This window comes from Echinops telfairi, unplaced genomic scaffold (genome assembly GCF_000313985.2).
Source record: "Echinops telfairi isolate 266 unplaced genomic scaffold, ASM31398v2 ScPeMD7_9;HRSCAF=40, whole genome shotgun sequence".
In the NCBI taxonomy this organism is placed as follows: Eukaryota; Metazoa; Chordata; class Mammalia; order Afrosoricida; family Tenrecidae; genus Echinops; species Echinops telfairi.
Window position 1 is genome coordinate 16,620,124 of NW_022103906.1, and position 19,099 is coordinate 16,639,222.

General features: G+C 45.7%; 1 protein-coding gene across 1 annotated transcript in view; it reads left to right on the forward strand.

Moving 5' to 3' along the window:
- The window catches only part of NUGGC (nuclear GTPase, germinal center associated), a 78,085-nt gene that overhangs the window by 26,373 nt on the left and 32,613 nt on the right, over window positions 1-19,099 (forward strand). The window contains exons 5-10 of the mRNA XM_045286836.1: window positions 889-1,111; window positions 1,596-1,823; window positions 5,267-5,476; window positions 12,206-12,381; window positions 13,910-13,928; window positions 14,155-14,244. Of these exons, the coding sequence (XP_045142771.1) occupies window positions 889-1,111; window positions 1,596-1,823; window positions 5,267-5,476; window positions 12,206-12,381; window positions 13,910-13,928; window positions 14,155-14,244 (946 nt within the window). The remainder of the gene's footprint in view (window positions 1-888; window positions 1,112-1,595; window positions 1,824-5,266; window positions 5,477-12,205; window positions 12,382-13,909; window positions 13,929-14,154; window positions 14,245-19,099) is intronic.

Genomic DNA, 19,099 nt, shown 5'->3' on the forward strand with positions numbered 1-19,099 from the left:
GCACATTTGTACATTTGTTGCCATCATCATTCTCAAAACATTTGCCTTCTACTTGAGCCCTTAATATCAGCTCCTCTTTTTACCCCCTTCCCCCCACGAACCCTTCATAATACATAAATTATTATTATTTTGTCATATCTTACACTGTCCGATGTCTCCCCTTGCCCACTTCTCTGTTCTCCATCACAGAGGAAGGAGGTTATACGTAGATTCTTGTAATCGGTTCCCCCTTTCCACCCCACATACCCTCCACCCTCCAGGCATTACCACTCTGACCACTGGTCCTGAAGGGGTCATCCGCCCTGGATTCCCTGTGTTTCCAGTTGCTATCTGTACCAGTGTACACCCTCTGGTCTAGCCAGATTTGTAAGGTAGAATTGGGATCATGATAATGGTGGGAAGAAGCATTTAAGAACTAGAGGAAAGTTATATGTTCTATCGTTGCTACCCTGCACCCTGACTGGCTCATCTCTTCCCCACAACCCTTCAGTAAGGGAGTCTCCCCTCTGCACTCACCCTCGTTTACAATGATATGATTTTTGTTCTTTGATGCCTGATACCTGATCCCTTCGACACCTTGTGGTCACACAGGCTGGTGTGCTTCTTCCAGAGGCTGTAACTTTTTATGGGAATAGAAAACCTTATCTTTCACCCTCGAAGTAGCTGGGGGTTTTGAACTGCTGACCTTAAGAAACCAATTACGCCACCAGGGCTCCCCCAACTTTGTGCTGTAGCAGGGATTCATATGCCCGCTTTGTCCAAGTGGAGAGCAGAAGCTCAGGAAGGTGTAGTGACTTGCCCTGGATTAAAATTCGGTTCGTATATATTCTATTCTGGTGCTCATTTCAGTGATGATAACGTTCATATGTAATTTTAAAATTGATCCAGAAACAGACTTCTTGCCTTGATTGAAAAGCCATCATTGGATCCAATCTACATTGGGTTATTTGGAAGCACTGGGGCTGGAAAGAGTTCCCTAATCAATGCCGTCATCCAGCAAGCCATGTTTCTACCAGTGTCAGGAGACAGGATATGCACCTCTTGTATCGTGCAAGTGAGCTCAGGCTGCTGTGACCAGTATGAGGCCAAAGTGCACCTTCTCTCTGATCAGGTAACTATTTCCTGCCTCCTTTTCTACCCTCTGTCCTTACTCTCTCGGGCATTAGCATCATAATCTTTTCAAATGTCTTTATTGAATAGAAAGAATGAAGCACAGAATGAGAAAGATCAATGGACATGAGAGGGGAGTCTGGCCCAGCTCCTGTCACAGCTGGTTATGGGGATTTGGGCTCACTAGTTTGCTCTTTGGTCCATGTTTCCTCATTGCACAACAAGGGATCTGGAAAACCGGCTCTCCTGGGGATCTCCTGGGAGTTGCACAGTCTCAGACTAGGCAGCAGGCAAGCTTCCCTCCACAGACTGCTGGAACTGTGAGCCACTCAAAGGATGCAGAGATAAGAGGACCACAGGGGTACTTGCTGGGTCAGGGGACTGGAAAAATAGAAATGGTCCTCTTGAAGCCATGGCTGCCTTCCTTTGTCATTGCCTTCTCTGTGTGTGTTCTTGATGGACTTGGCTCTGCTCTGCCTTGGTAGGAGTGGAAGGAGGAACTGAAGAACTTGACTAAACTCCTGCATGGGACGGAGGAGTTGGGCAGAGAAGCGGAGGAATGGCTTAGGGATGATGCCGTAGACGAAGCCATCTGGAAGCTGCAGATGCTCTACGGCCGGGGAGCCGAGAACAAGACCTATGAGGAATTACTCAAGGCCAAACTCAAAGCAAAGATCCCCACCTCCAGAATCATCACCCTCAAGGCAGAGGAGGTACGCTCCAGGTTATTGTATCATGTGTCTCAGTAGAACCATGAATCCATGGAGGGGATGTGCTCCAGGTGCAATATGGTGTTTTTACTGGAAATAAGTTGATGTCAGCATTGAAAGTCACAGCACCCAATTGATCTTTTGTTATTCATGGCTTTCGAATGGAAATTTTTTTCCTCTGGAAAGGAATTTGGGGTGGGGAGATTTACAGTTATTTGAGGATTAATTAGGAATGCTGTTGGCTGCAAAGGATTAAAAAATAACCAACTTTAAATGGCTTAGGCCATTAAGGGTTTGCATTTTCCTCCTGTATCAAGTCTGGACATCCTTGGGTACCTGGGTGGATTCAGTGGCTCCACAATGCACAGACCGACGTCTCTGGTTCTCTGGCCTTCCATTGTACTGCTCACCCCTCAGTCATAGATGGCTACCCAAGGGCTAGCGCTATAGGAGGACGGCAGGGATACGAAGTGGTACCAATCTGACCTCCTCTTGCATTGAGAAGAAAAGCTTTCCTGAAAAATACCCCCAGCAAACTACAGTGTAGACCTGATTGTTAGAACAGTCACATGGCCACTCCGAGCTCGAGTCCAGAAAATCAAGAGACAAGTTTGTTGTGATCTGCTTAGATGATAGAACCGCAAACTTATTTGATCTACCTCCTCCTTTTCAGAAAAAAAAAAAAGTTACTTAGCACTCCCCCTGACAATTCAAAGCGTTTGTGCTATAGCCCACCACCCAGGATAAAGTGCAGTTATCTGCTTCTGCTGCATCCCAGTGCTCCCTGCAGGGGTGGAAGCACCCCCTCTGGGAAACGCTGGCTTAGACCAATAGCAAAAACCTCACTGTCAGGGAGGTGTTTCTGACACTATGGGACAGAGGAGAATTGCCCCGGTGGGTTTCTGAGACTGCCACTCCTTGTGGGAGTAGAAAGCCATCTTCTCCTGCAGAGCCGTTGGTGGGTTCCAACTGTGGACCGAGCGGTTAGCAGCCCTAGGGGTGACCCCGTTTGCCACCATGGCTCCTTATCAAGAATCCACAGCCTCCCAAAGCAAGCGCACAAAATCAAGACTCTGGTGGCGTGGAAGAAGAGCAGAAGGGATACTGGATAGGCACTAGGGGAGCAATCCTTTCCTTACACTTACAACTGAAATTAAAATTCAGTTTTTTTCCAAGTAAAACAAACTACTTGTATCCCTAACATTCAATTTATTAAAGTTGCATCTTTAAAAGTTTAAATGTTCCTAATAACTTAAAATTTACCTTTATTGCTTTCTATGTATAAATCTGGCAGTTTTTACAGAAAAGAAGAAAAATGATTTCTGCTCATTCTAAAATTTCATGTTAAATTATCTCCTGAGCTTAGCATTACAAATTCTCCTTTAGTATTTAATATTATTTACATACAGTGAACCCTCGTTTATCGCGGTTAATCGGTTCTAGACCCTACCGTGATAAATGAAATTCCGCGAAGTAGGATTCCTTATATCCAAAAGTTTTACCTTTTCCTGGATGGTGAGCATCTTCCTCTGGCGCTTATTTTTATTGTCAGAAGGCTTAGAAGAAGCAGCTCGTTTAGGAGCCATCATAGGGCTTAGATAAAATTTCTTAAAAATTGCAAACAATTACAGTACACTGTACAAAAGCAAAAATGCATCTGATATGTAGCTCTGATACGTAGCGATGCAGACAGAAGCGTGTACAGTATGAGCCAATCAGTGGCAGTAATGACAGAGCATGCGCTGTTACGCAAAAACTGCGATAGAGTGAAGCCGCGGAAGTCGAAGCGCGAAGTGGTGAGGGTTCACTGTACTTAATCACAATTTCTTGCACTTTTTATATTATAGATTAAATTTAATATATCTGGTCTTCTCAATATATTTAAAATGCACGAGTGCTCTTAGGAACCAAATGAAGGAAATCTTTCAAAGCACATAACTATTTCTTGCATATACAGTAAGTCAAACAAATGAAATAACAAAATCTTCTATTTAAATAGACATTACTATTAAAGTGATTATATTCCAAAATATAGACCAAATACATCCAAATAAACATGATAATTACTGAACTGAAAATACAAAAAGATATACAATGGTATTATTATAATATTTATTTCTGTACCATCTCTTTAGTTAGAAATAGCCCTTCCCAGAGCTAGAAAATTTACCTATTCAAACAGGAAGAACAGAATTCACAAGTTCAGGGTTTGGGTCAGATGTTCCAGACGAGGCCTGGGAACATATCCGCTGAGCCCACTTTATTGGGTGCCTCCTCTTTCTGAGAGAGAGGAGTTTTCATGCCCATGCTTTTCCCTTCACATGGCCCATATCATACCCACTTTATTATTTTTAATTGAAATATAATAAAGGAATTTGATCATCCCCTCGTTGACAATCGCCTGTTACTTGATTAGAATGGACGAAATGTGTTACTCCCACCCAAACTGTAATGCCTCTCCAAATTACTCTCTGATCTGTCTTTCAAGCCCACTCTGTAGGTACTTGCTGACATCGATCACCCTACAGTTCAAATCTTCTGTCTACTGAGCCACCTCAGTTGAGATTAACTCCCCCAATCACGGCACAGGCCTGTCATTGACTCAGGGATGTTTAGTCAGGAGCAATGGCACTGAGAACTATCCCTGTTGTCCCACTTAAGAAAAAGAAAAACCAACCTCACTACATCGAGTTGATCCTGTGACTCAAAGTGGCCCTGCAGGACAAGGTAGAACTGCTTCTGCGAGTTTCCTAGACTCTCACTCTTTATGGGAGCACAAAGCCCCATCTTTCTCTCAAGGAGCTGCTGGTGGTTTTGAACTGCCAACCTTCTGGATCACGGGCTAACTTGAAACCATGACACCACCAGGGCTCCTGTTGTATTGCTTACCACTGTGGCTATCTCCTGGAAATGCCTTCATGTCAAGACGTGTTTTTGTACTTAAATCCTTTTTCATTTCCATTTTCAATTTGGGCAATAGGAGTTTCTATAGTCTGGTCATTACTGTCTTTCTGGTCATTAAAATGTTCGCATAAAACATGGGAGAAGAACTATGTGCAATTTAGAAAGATGAAGATTGATTACATTAATTTTAGAGCTGACATAGACATTTGAAACAGAAGATCCCGTAGGCAGGGGTGCTTTAAAATTTTTGTGGAAAAATAATAGAATGGAAAGAAAATGAGATTTTTCTACAAGCTTTTTGGAAACCCCCTCATATAACTTTGTGAAGTTCCAGTCAATCGACTTTGGTTTCTTTTGAACTTCCTCTCCCCCAGCACTTTTCTAGCTCTCAGTCTAGGCCCCTAAAGATCGGATTTCAGCCTCCCCATGTCTGTTGACCAAAACTGTGCGTGCCTTGGACAAGCTGGCGTCTCGCCAGCCAGTGGCAGGGCCCAGGATCCGTGAGAATGACGGCCATGGCTGGCTCTGTTCTTTTTCCTCAGGCGGAAGAGCTGTCTATCAAGCTGGACCCCTACATCCGAGCTCAGAGGAGAGATTGCCATGCCGATTCAGCAGGGACACCCATTTGGCCCTTGATCAAGCTTGTGGAAGTGACTCTTCCCAAATCCGAGCTGATTCCAGCAGGGGTCGTGCTGGTGGACATTCCAGGCACTGGTGACTTCAACAGCAAGAGGGATGAGATGTGGAAAAAGGTGATTCTCCCCCAGGGCTTCCTTCCCTCCTACCTCAACCCTCCCCCTGTCTAAAGCAATCAGGGATTCTTGGCTTTGGGGTGGAGAGACTGTCTGACTTCGTAGGAATTAAATTCTACTGTCTCTGTGCTAAGCCTCCAGGCCCTGGCTGGATATGGGTGGCCAGAGCAACTAGGGCCTGTGCAATCATGGGTAGTCTTGGCAGCTAAGAACAAGAGCACAGGAAGGGTCAGCAAGAGCGTGTAAGAGTCAGCAGGGTTAGCCAGGGCACAGGAGCCCTGGGAGGCCAGGAGTGAGGCACAGAGCAGAGAAGCTGGCTGCCAAGCACGCTAGGAACCAGGAGGCTGCTCCCATGTTTGACCGTAAGATTACCATGAAAGCAGCCGTTCTCTCATTCTCGCTGCTTGGTTTCCGCTTAATGAAAACTGGTTTACCAAACGATACCCCAGAGTCTCATGAGACCCAGCCGATCCTCAGGGCCCCCACCCAGGGTAGAAGCAGCTCTTCCTTCTCATTTTTGATGTATGGTCTTTATGACCCTATGTGATCTGTGCCACTCTGGTTGTCTTTGACCCTCATTTTGCAGGGTCTCACTTTTCCCTCGCGTGGCTGTTAGGACCCACGCTGTAGAAAATAACCCTGTCTCTAAGTGAGCTTGCAGTTCGCAGGCTTACACTGTACTGTCTCTAGTCTCTCTGCCTTTGAGTTTACATTCCTAAGAAGGAAAACCAGATTGACTGCCGCCCAGCTAACATAGTCACCCTCTCAGGATTAGGTCTCCATCCCCGGAGCAGTCAGCTGTGGCTGAAGGTGGGGATTTAGATGTAGGACCACCAGCTTAACCCAAGTCTCAGGTAGAGGTTCAGTTGTCAAGGGGTATCAACTGACCAGGCACCCCTGTAATGTGTCTGCCACCAGATAGTTCAACATTGAGGTAGTTGGATCTGTACCTAATAATAACTAGATATGGAAGTATTTTAAAGACTTTATCTTTTTTGTTCATTACTTTTTCATTCATCAAATACATATCATGCCTAAGATACTATACTAAACAAGGGGATGCAAAGATGATAGCTAACCATTAGAGCTGGGGTTTACTGAGCAGGTATTAGGTCCTGTTCTAAGTAAAGTAAATTGTCTTTATTACACTTAGTGAGTTGTGAATCTGGGATATGAACTCTGACAAGTTGTCTTGAAAGCCTAGACTCTTAATGCCTATCAAACTCTACATGGTAAAACAGCAATAAATGAAAAATAAATGAAAGGTTACAGGGCCTGACCTCTTGTGTTAAGAAGCATATACATAGAATGCTTGTAAATGCATAACAAAGACAATATCTTGCCTCCGAGAAGGACTTGCATCCACTGCTAACAGCAATGTCTGGGTTCCTTACTACTTTTTACCACAGACACTTCTGTGGTTTTTGTGCACAAGCATGTATTGATTTGTAATTATAATAGAAACAATGTTGAATGACAAATAGAGCTTCCCCCAAAGGGGCTAGAAGTCTAATAAGCGAAACAAAACAATCTAACTGCCATCGAATCGATGCTGACTCCTAATAACTTTGTAGGACGGGATGGATCTGACCCTGTGACTTTCCAAGACTGGAACTCCTATGGGGACAGACAACCCGTGTATCTCCTAAAGAGGGGCTGGTGGTTTAGAGCGGCCAAACTTGCCATCAGCAGCCCGACTCACAATCACTACACCACCAGGGCTCCTTTGGAATCTAATAGGGGAGAGATATAATGTCAATGATTAAATTCATGTCAGAAAATGGTATGAGAGTGGTGCAAAGCGTTCTGCACATTCAAAAGTAGAAATTGCCTCCCAGGAGATCTCAGTCCCTCACAACAAAGAGCCATTGAGCATCGGCGCAACTTTGTACCAGGTTCTGGGTGAACCAAGACAGTGTCCTTGCCCGTAAGTCTCATGGTTCAAAAAGAGTCCAGCGCACATGAACACACTACATTTCAATGTGATAAAAATGTGCGTGGGGAGGGATTGATTCTTCTTGGGGGCAGGTGGGGCTTAAGAAGGATATTTAAGCTCAGTCTCCACAAGGCAAAGAATGGGGTTGGGAATGGAACCCACCATAATTCCAGGCAGCAGGAAAGTGTAAGCAAAGGTGGGCCGCTGCTGTGAGAAAGGTGGCAGGTGGGGGGAAGGCTGAGTCCACCAGAGTGGCTGCAGGAGGAGGGACATGGGTTGTGCAGAGGGAAGAGGCGCAGAAAACCAGCCTGTAACGGTGGGGAACGTGCCAGACTTTGTCTTCCAGGAGAAGCCTGAGGGAGGGTGGGGCTGGGGCACGTGGCCAGAGAAAGAGAGGATATCATAGTCAAGGGGGGAGTAGGAGCCCAGGACTGAGAGGAAGTCACCACTAGTGAGTCTCCATCAGGACCAAACAATTCACTGCCATGAGGTGATTCCAAATCACAATAATCCTTGAGGAGAGGGTAGAACTGCCCCTGTGGGTTTTATGAGGCTGTTAAACCTTTATGGGAGTCGAAAGCCTCGTCTTTCTCCCAAGGAGCGCTTAGTGGCTTCAAACTCCTGACCTGGTGGTTAGCAGTCCCATGCATAACCATTATGCCAGGGCTCATGAATGGTATAGCAGCTGCCCCAGAGTTCAGTGCAGAATGACTCGTTCTCTGCTGTACGTAAACTCTCAATGCTGCAGGTTCTCCAAAATGAACAACTGAACTGGATAAGCTCGTGTATGTCCTTCCTCTACAGCAGGGCTGCTCAACCTTCTAATGCCGCGACCCTTTCACACAGGTCCTCAGGTGGTGGTGACCCCAACCATATAATTATTTTCGTTGCTACTTCATAACCGTCATTTTGCTACTGTTATGAATCGTAAATATCTGATATGCAGGATGTATTTTCACTGTTAAAAATTGAGCACAATTAAAGCATAGTGATTAATCACAAAAACAATATGTAATTATACATTGTGAAATACTTATTTCTTTCTAATTACAAATAAATGAAATTTTGTCTTGAAGCATGGTGTAGCATGCGTAATAATAGTCTTACTATAACAGCAGCAAACTACATTGCTACATTTTGCGACAGTATGTGTAAAAAGCCAACATCAAGGCGAAGGTTGAGATAGCTTCTGAGATAGCTTTTCTCACCAGATCAGCACACCTGCATGTGGGCGGACCCGCCTGGAGACGGATAGAGGAGTGGTGGCTCGATTCCTAAGACCATCAGAAAGATGTGTTTTCTGATGGTCTCAGGTGACCCCTGTGAAGGGTCGTTCGACCCCCAAAGGGGTCGTGCCCCACAGGTTGAGAACTGCTGCTCTACAGTGAGGACACAGAGGCTCAGAGAGGGAGTGAGTGGCAGAATTTGAATGAAGGATCAGTGTTTCCTCACTTCTCAGCTGGGCCTCTACCACTGTCCACTAGGATGCCCCCTTCATCCACTTTGTTTATAATGAAGCTTCTCCCTGATCATCCTGCTTAGACCCAGACAGGCCTGCCCTCGTTTCTGCAGGTTCTGTGCCTTTGAGAGTGGAATCGCCAAGTTTGGCTGGTTCCAGAAGAGGCCGAGGGAGAGGCAAGCTAGGGACACAGCCGGACTCTCACTGGATGGAGCCGTGATTGCAGTCAGTTTAGATACACTGGGCAGCTTATCAAAGGCCACTCGAAACAGGAGCCAGCAGATCTGGCTTGGATTGAGCGCTCTGAGGACGGGCTGAAGCAAAGGATGGTTCCCAGTGTGCTCTGCATTCTTGCGGTCTGCGATCGCCTCCACAAGAACTTGCTAAAGACTCCTCTTTCCAGGAAGAACAGCACAATCAGACATGCTCTGGCCCCTCTCCCTGTGCTTCAACTGCTACCAAGTCAGATGTCCCTGCTCTGCCCCTTAGAGGTAGTGTGACTTTAAGCAGTTCCCTGAATCTCCCCAAGGCCCATTCTCCTTCCGGGTAAGGATGAAGGTAGTAGGGTGTTCTCCCACCTACTCATCGGTGTAGTTCATAGGGTCCCAAACTTATTTGGTCAATAGTCCCCTTTTTAGGAAAAAATAACTCAGCACCCTGTGGACAATTAAAATATGTGTACTTTAGCTCATAATCTAGGATAAAGTATGCGCATCTACTTTTGCAGCACTGTCCCCTGCCCCACTGCCACCACCTGAATTGTTCCGGTGCTGCTAATTTGGAGGTATTGGCCACTTTGGGAAACACTGGTTGTGTTAGTCTGGGTAGAATAGAGAAACAAATTCATAGACACTCATGTGTGTAGGAAAGAGCTTTATATACGGAGTAATTTTGCATTAAGAAAACATTCCAGCCCAGTTCAGATCAAGTCCATAAGTCCAATATTAGTCCATAAATTCCTCAGCCATGCAATAATGCCGAATGTAGGAAGATCACAGGCTAGTGGGTGGAAAGTCTTGTGGATCTAGTGGCGGTAGAAGCATCTCAGCATTGGCATGGGTCTTCACGTGGCTCCTTCAGCTTCCAGGGCTTTGGCTGCATCAGTGTGTCTTGTCCGCAGGAATGTCTCACAGGGAGTGAGCCTTGTTAGTAGAGAGTCTCCAAGGGAGTGTGTGTGTGTGTGTGTGTCCCACCTCTAGTGAGCTATTTATCTCGTTAGCGCCTCCAAATGAGGTCATCAAGTGGCGACCTGATTGACAGGCTAAACTCCACCCCTTCACTCTTCAGTCTCAGATTGACAACAAATGATGTAACTACCACGCTGGTCTAGTTTTCAGTTTGTTCTCTTTTTCTAGACTTTTGGTCTTATCTGTGCCGCTACCTTCACTTTGAAGGTGATGAGGGGACCTCCATGGGAGGTGGCGGACAGAGGCCCAGCTGGGAAGTGAGGAAACCCGCTTTCTGATTCTTAATTGTGTCCTGTGCATTGTGGGGTGCTCAGCATCCACTCTATGCACTAGCAATTGCCAAGTTGTTACCACTGAAACGCCTCCAGATATTGCCAAATGTTCTGGGGAGTACAAAATCACCCCTTGTTGAGATAATAACGATTTTGACGATCGAGTCACCAGCATATCACACCTCCATATGCAAAGCAGTGTTCTGAAACCTCGCACGTGAACACCATCCCTGAATTGAATGTCCTGCTCGTTTACGTGGAGAGATGAGACAAGTGAAGCCAGACAGTCAGAGGGAAGTCTGTCTGTAACAGCTGCACGTTTGTAAAACACTAGCTTTGCTGTTCATAAGGTGCAGTTGAATGCTCATTGAGCCTGGCAGCTTGAGTCCTGTGGCTTATGGGGTCTGGCTGCAGGTGATGGCAGTGTGTTAAACATTCAGGGAAGGTCAACCAGCTAGTACCATGAGATGACTGCTTTGGCGATTGTACATGACCAAAACAGTCTGGAAAAAACGGTACTCTTACCTAGAGGAAATCTGAGGTGAAGCAAGTTAGTGGTGGGTCTGGGATTAGCAGTCTGAGTTCAATAATTGATAGACTTCTAACAATCATTGACACCGTGAATATCAACTTAGCTTCTAGTATGTGTCAAGCCCAGTGCTTTAGGTGATATCGATTCCAAGATACTGATTTCCTATCAAGTCCCTCCCAATCTGACGAGGCAGAGGATGGCCCTGGGTAGTAACTTTGTCTGAGACGTAGAGAGAGTATACTTAATCACAAGGTCAGCTATAACACCAGCCGCTCTGTGGGAGAAAGACAAGACTTTCTACTCCCGTAAAGAGTTACAGTCTGAGAAACTCACAGAGGCAGTTCTACCCTGCCCGGTAGGGTCTCTGGATTGGAATCCACTTCCATGGCAGTGAGTTTACGGTCAGAGGGGAATGGGCAGCCCATTCTTGGACTGTTCTTACATGGTTCTTACAGGCAAGTACAGGTTCAGCAGAGGCTGAGGCAAGTACAGAGGCTCTGAGGGATGAAAGAGCGTGGTGCATCTCAGGAACTGGAAGTCGCTCAGTTTGGCTAGAGCGTAGAGTTTGCGGTGGAGCGGTGGTCAGTAGTGAAACTGGAGGGAGAGGCCAGGGCTGGCCCAGAAGACATCGTAGATTATCTCTTGTACAACAGCATTCACTCGGCACTTTTCACAAGAGTCAAAAGGTGGAAACAACCTAACCATCAATTGATGAGTGGAAGAACAGAATATGGTCTATTCCACAACACGGAAAAACTCACAAACATACTGAGCAAAACAAGTCCACTGCAAAAGGACCTCCACTGTACCATGCCACTGCCAACACCCAACCCTCTACCATCAAGCCGATTTGGACTCCTAGAGACTATATGACAGAGTAGCCCACTTGCTAGGGGTTCTGAGACTAAACTAAACTGGAGCAGAGAGCCTCACTTTCCCCCGACAGAGTGGCTGGCAGGTTCAAACTGCTGACCTTGTAGTTAGTAGGATGAGAATAACCTACTACGTCACCATGGCTCTGTGACCTCACTAATAGGAAATAAAAACATGCATACAAAGCATAGTTACTCATTGTTACCAAAGGTGGGCGGGTCGAGGCGAGAGGAAGCATTGGCTCGTGCATGTTTTATGTTAATGGTGGTGGGATAATGAGGAAGAGTGTAGTGACAGAGGCTGCCCAATATGAAGAATGGACTCGGGTCACCAAATGATACATGTAGAAATGGCTGAGTTGAGGAACCTTGTGTGTGTATATTTCCCCCTGGAAATTAAAGCGAGCAAGAAAGAAGATAAGTCCCGCGGAGCGGAGACTCTTCTCTCACATCCTGTGCCCGTGTTTACAGACCATTGACAAGTGCTCCGTGATCTGGGTGATCAGCGACATAGAGAGAGTTTCCGGAGGGGGAGCCCATGAAGACCTTCTGAAGGAGAGCATCAAGGCCGGCCAACGGGGATTCTGCAAGGACCTGGCCCTGGTGGTCACCAAGACTGACAAACTCCACTTGTCAGAATACCTAAGGTATCGCCTAGGGGTTTCCACGGATTTGGGTGTCAACTAGCCAAGACACAGGATACAGGGGGCATTGTGGGTGTGAGGGAGGTAACTGAGAGGACCTCGAAGTCTGGGGGAGTTCCGGGGACATCAGGGTGTCTGGGTGGATTATTTCAGGGATCTGAACTGCCAGTGACTTAAAAAAAATATGTACAGACCATCCGGAGATAACTAAGGTCCCTGGGTAGCAGTTTGCACGTGAGACTTGTGATGTAAAAGGTTGATGGTGTGAATCCACCCAGCAGGGCCAGAGGACACAGGCTGCTTCTAGAAAGCTGAAATGTGCATTGATGAATGGTTATCTATGGCCAATGGGGAACCCTGGTGGTATAGTGGTTATGAGTTGGGCTGTGATCCACATAGTCCACAGTTGGAAACCACCAGCAGGTCCGGGGGAGAAAGATGGGGCTTGCTACATAGTGACAGTCTTGGAAGCCCACGGGGGCTCACTATGAGTCAGCGTTGAGTTGATGGCAGTGTGTTCTTTTTCTTGGTGTCTCCTAGCGGTTACGCATCAGGCTGCGACCCACAAGATGAGCAGTTTGAAAGCACCAATTGCTCCACAGGAGACATACAGGGCTTTCCACTCCTACCAAAAGCTATAGTCTAAGCAATCCACAAGGCGGTTCTTCTCTGCCCCAGAGGGTTGCTACGCTGAACAGACGAGCAGCAGGCACAAATCCGACTGACTGGGTGCACAGTTTACGGCCACGGGATTTGACGTTTTCGAGCCCTCTCAGCTTTTTCCTTACCATCCACACCATTTCCTTCTACACCCACTGAGACAAGTTTGACTGCTCGCTCCAGGGACTTACTGAGCAGAGCCAGTCTCCTCTGTTAGGAGTAGGTAAAGGCTCTTCCCATCCCAGCTTCTTGCTCTCATGGGCTACGTCACAATGTCGGCTTCGCTTTTTTTCTTGACAGACGTTCTCGCCTCCTGCCCGAGTAGAATCTCCAGCTTGGCCTGTCCAGGCTGCAGATTGAGAGGAGCACAGGTTAGGTGAGAGGGACAAAGTGGCCCGTGCACCCTGGGAGAGAGGGCTGAGTTTTGACTGGGCCAGCGGTGGTGTCCCAGAAAATTTTTCAGCAGAGAAGACCTGTGCGTGTCACTGAGACATGAAGAAAATTATGGCCAATGGACACGGGTGGATTAGGAGCCAGAGCATTTGGGACAGAAAACAACCAGCCAGCCACTGCATAGGCACTGAGGCAGGCTCATTTGTGCTGCTCTGGGGGAAAGTCAAAAGATTGCCACGACATATACGTATGACAGAATTTTCCCTGGTGGATACGTGTGGGGCTGTGATTCGCAGGGTCAGCAGTTCGAAACCACCAGCTCCACAGGAGTAAGGCTTTGGGTTTCTACTCTCGTATACAATTAGAATCTTGGAAACCCACAAGGGTCCCTATGAGTCAGCATTGACTGGATGGCAGGGAGTTTGGAGTTTTAGACTACAAATTAAGTGATTGCTTACAGTTTCTCTGTTCCTTTCAGGGAAAGAAGAGTGGGAAATGTAAGTATGGACCCGTCATTTTAAGATAATACATTTTATTAGTAATATTTTAAATATATGCATATATATATGTAATATAGGTAATATGTAATATTACATATATGTAAATATATGCATATTTGACAATGGGGGCCAAATGAAGACTTCTGCAAGCCAGAGGTGCTCCATCCTTGGTTTCCAGTGGCAATCTGGGCTCACTGCCGCACTGTCTCCTCTCCCAATCTAGCCAGTGGTCCAAAGTCAACGTGAGGCCATTCTGGAAAGAAATGAAACAGTGAAGCGACAGTGGAGTCTACTTCTCAAGGAAAGACTGAAGGTGAGTTCCCAGATTTCCCAGTGCAACACTCTGCTTTTGAGGAACAACCGTAGACTTGGATTTGGACAGAAGAAAGGACGCCTGACTCCCTCCCACCACTTAGGACCTCTTGTGACTGTTGTTAAGTTCCACGCTTCCAGGTCTTCTCTGTAAAATTGGAGAAAGCGTCTAGTATTTAGTGCGCGTGTGTGTGCTGGGAAGACGTCAGGTAGCTCAGGGATCACCACCCAGTGTGAGGCGTGCTTTGAAGGAGGACTTCGTAGGGTGCCGTGCGAACACATGGGAAGGGTGCCCCAATCACACTGACTGGAGGTGGGTACAGGCAACGTGGGCAGGTGTCAGGGAAAACCGCCTCGCGAGCAGAATTTAAAAAACCAGTCCTTTTGGGTAAAGTGAAGAAGTAGGATAAAGGGCAGGGGAGAATGTGATTGTAACAGCCTTCCATGTTTAATGAACTGGATGCAAGTCATTTTGGGTGCCACAGAAAGGGGACTCGGAGGGGCCTGTTGAAGCAGATAAGGCCCGAGCTGAAATTTAAAGCCTAGATCATCATTTTGTATGATCTCTGCATAGCACACAGGGTGTGCATTTTACTACTAACTTGAAGGTTGGCGGTTCCAATCCTGGTGGAGCAGTCCTGTTTGGTAGCATATGGGGTTACCATGTCTAGGAGCAACTTGATGGCGGTGATTTTTCAAACCGTTCCGTATGACTGGTAATGTTTATTTAAATTATTAATTTTAATTATTCTGTCATTAAATTAGGTAAAACCTAGAAATCCAGTCTTACAGCACTGTAAAGAAGTCTGATACCAGTCTTGTAGCACTATAAAACAGAATCAACTTTTAAATAAGTTATGACGAAAGAATATAATGGATAGGTTGGAACCAACATGGGATAGGTATGATTTTACTGGTACAAATGAAAGTTTCAATTTGAGATTTAATAATAAAACCATCTGGCTTTGTGTCTGACACGATATTACATTGTTTTCTTGATGCTGAAAATATCTTTTTTGTGAAATGAAACTGAAGAACATGTGAAAGCTTTTTGTTTCTAGTTCAGATCATTAGACCTCATACCAGCCTCTACCAAACAATTCCTCAATGGCAGCTTTAATGAGGTGATAATTCAGCAAAGCTGTTCTTATCCTCGTACCTTGTTATTGCTGCCCTCATGAAATTATGCATTTTGTGAGTACTTAATTGTATTGTTTTTGGAACTGGAAGCAAAATAACCCAATGCATAATTCACAACTATATTTATTAATTGTAAATAAGACCGATTGGTTTGTGTGTGTTTGGGTCTGAGTAAATACATTAATGTGCAGAGGACTATGTACAGTACAAGTGTTTTGTTTTGTTTTTGTTTTTGTTTTGTTTTCAAAACCATGTTATTGGGAGTTAATGCAGCTATCATATCATGCCATAGTTCAATCACATCAAGCAGTGTTGTACAATTGCTGCTGCAATCAGTTTCAAAGCATTTTTTTCCTTCTTGAATTCCTGACATCAGCTCCCTTTTATCCACACCTCCCAGTGTAGCCCCCCTGAAACCTTTATTCTACTTGCTGCCCCTTTACGGTCATCAATCCTGGTCTTCATATAATAAAAAACAGAACCAAACATTTAATAAAAATTCAAGAGGGCTACCCCTCAGTGACATAACACATCTTAGATAAACCCCAATATGAACAAACAAAAACCCAAAACATAGAAAATGTTGAAAACCACATCAGGCCTAATGCGTGTCACAGCGCTAACCAAGTCAGGTTTATCACTTTGACCTTCTCCTGAGGTCTTCACACCTGCACCTCTAATGGCTAGGTGATACCTCCAGTCTCCAACCGCTTCCTGTTAGCCATCGAGAGCTTCAAACGATGCCTGCACTTGGGACATATTATTTATTGATCTTCCTCCCCATGGCTGTGATCTTTTGGAAGTAGAACCCTGGTCCTTTCTTCTAATGAGCCTTTCAATGGAACTCGATTGCCAACCCTTTGGTTAGTAGCCTCGCAAGTATACTAGGGACCCCTGGGGCAAATGGAAGTTGAGTCTTAGGAACACGAGGCAGAATTTAAGGGTCAGGTCTCACTGCAGGTCTTTTATAAGTCTTTCATCCTACCGGACAGGGTAGAACTGCCCCTGTGGGTGTCGGAGACTGTCACTCCTTACGGGAGTAGAAAGCCTCATTTTTTCCCCGAGGAGCGGCTGGTGGTTTCAAACTGACGACCTTGTGGTTAGCAACCCAACACATAACCAACCATTTCACCACAAGGGCTCCCGGATACTCTATGCTTATTTTTAAATCATTGAAATAAAAATTAAGAAAAATCTATTATAAAACAACAGACGACCAAGACTACATTTATTGATTTCCACTTGGCAAGTGTCATATGCATTTTATCAAGATCTTTCTCCGTAGTACCAAGAACGGAGAGTGGAGAGCTGGCTGAGTGATATGGAACATATTGGGCTAATGTAATAAGAACACGGAAACAACCGGTTCTGTGTTGCTGCAGTGGCTTGGGGATAATGCCACGCTCTTTCAACTGTTCTGCTTTCTCATCCTTAACCTACAAGCCCTGGTGGAGCAATGTGTTATGTGTTGGGCTAACTACAAGATCAGCGGTTCAAAGCCATCAGCTGCTCTTTGGGGAAAAGACAAGGTTTTCGACTCCCGTAAAGTCTCGGAAACCCACAGGGGCAGTTCTACCCTGTCCTGCAGGTCACTGTGAGTCAGCACGGGCTCGGTAGCAGTGAGCTGGGTGACTTTTGAGTCACCCTTACCATGTCGCTGCCTCTCTTCCTGCTTATCCTGGCACGGCCATGAGGTTGTGGCAGCGCAGGCTTCATGTCCACTTTCAGGCAGGCGGATGGAGGTGTGGGAAAGACAAAGGGCAGTGTGTCCATCAAGTCTGTCCCAGCCCCCACCCCCATCCTTTGGAAAAATAAAATAAAAGGAAGCTTTTCAGCTCTTTGGCCAAAACGGGGTTCCAGCTGTGTGTGTGGCATTAGGTCATCAGTCAAAAAGCCTCTGCCACTAATGTTGAGGTGACAAACTCAGGAGAAGGGATGGAGGCCAGGGCCCAGGGCACAAGGAGGGGCTCCGTAAGAATGAACAATGGGATGAGAGGAGGGGACGACAGATTAGGAAGCTGCACTGGCCAATGGTTTCAGAGCGGTCTTGTAAGATAAAGACTAACACATGCATGCTGCTTACCCCTGAGATGGTCGCCCAGGAACCATATGAGGACCACTGTGGGGTCCTGACAGACTCTGAAGTGGGGTTGCAGTGGGGTGAGCGTGGGTAAACTGAGGAGCCCAGAGTGCCTCTTTCAAAGAGATGGTGTGAAGGGAAGTGGGGACAGAAGGAGCGTCACATACACACATTGTGTACTGAATCTTCCTCCTAAATTAGAAGCAGCGGAGTCCTTAAATGGCGCATATGCTTAACGCCCTTGGCTGGTCAATGAAAGGTCAGAGGTTTGAGTGCATCCAGAGATGCCTCAAAAGAAATGCCAGGGGATCTACTTCTGAAAACTCAGCCGCTGCAAACTCTGCAGCGTGCAGCTCTGCTCTGACGGCCTGCATGGCCGGGAGTGGGGCTCAGCCCACAGCCACTGGCTTTAGTAGCTCCAGCCTCACTGGGCGCCAGATAGAAGCTGATGGAAAGATTGCCTTTTAGGGGGCTGCTCTGTTCTTGAAATCTCTCCTCCACACATTTTGAGGTTCCCTCAAAGTTATTTGTTTTGTTTTGTCCAGAGGTTTGTTTCAGTGAGGAAATTATTTCGTCAGGAAACAGCAAAGAGCATTAGCTTTTTGCGGAAAGGAAAGATGAAGACCTAACGCAGTTTATTTATTGCTGGCAGGCAGGAAGGCTACGCCCCCCACCTGCCTCAGCTGACCTTTGGGGTGTGTTTGTTTTGTACTCGACACGGAATTTCCATTCGCTTTGAAACTGATTTTGACAGAAATGTCAAGATAGCATTTACTAAAAGAGGGGCAGACTTAAGGGCCCTGAAATGAGGAATAAATACACTACCAAACATAATGAAAAACATTCACACTGTACATGACAAAATAGAAGACTAGGGTTTTTAAAAATACAACACGTAGGCACATCAAAAGATTTCATCAAATGATTTAAAAGAGAACCCATAGATTGGGGAAAAATATTTAGCAATGGCTTATCAGATAAAGGATTAATTTCTAAAAAATGGATATCTTAATTAGAAAACTACAAATAACTCATTCAAAATATAGGCACACAACATGAATAGACAATTTACTAAGATGACATCCAGGCAGCCAACACTCATGGGAAGTACAGCTCACATTCATTAGCAGTAAGAGAAATACAAATGAGCTATGAGCTATCACCTCATTCTGACATTCTTAGTAAAATTCAAAAGATCCAGAAAGTCATAATTGCTGGAGAGGACAGGGAGAGATTAAAATGCTCAGACATTGCTGGTGAGATTGCAGAATTATCTAACCACTGTGGAAATCAGTTTGGTGCTTCCTTAAACAGAGGCAAATACAAATACCTTATGATCTTGTAACCAGTGGTTCTCAACCTTCCTAATGCCACGACCCTTTAATACAGTTCCTCATGTTGTGGGGACCCCCAACCATAAAATTATCTTTGTTGCTACTTCATCACTGTAATTTCACTACTGTTATGAATTAGGCGACCCCTGTGAAAGGTTCGTTCGACTTCCAAAGGGGTTGCGACCCATAGGTTGAGAACTGCTGGTATAGACCCTAAAGAAATGAAGAACAAACATGAACAGACATATGCATACCTATGTTTATTGCAGCAGCTTCTGTGATAGCAGAATGATGGAAAACTA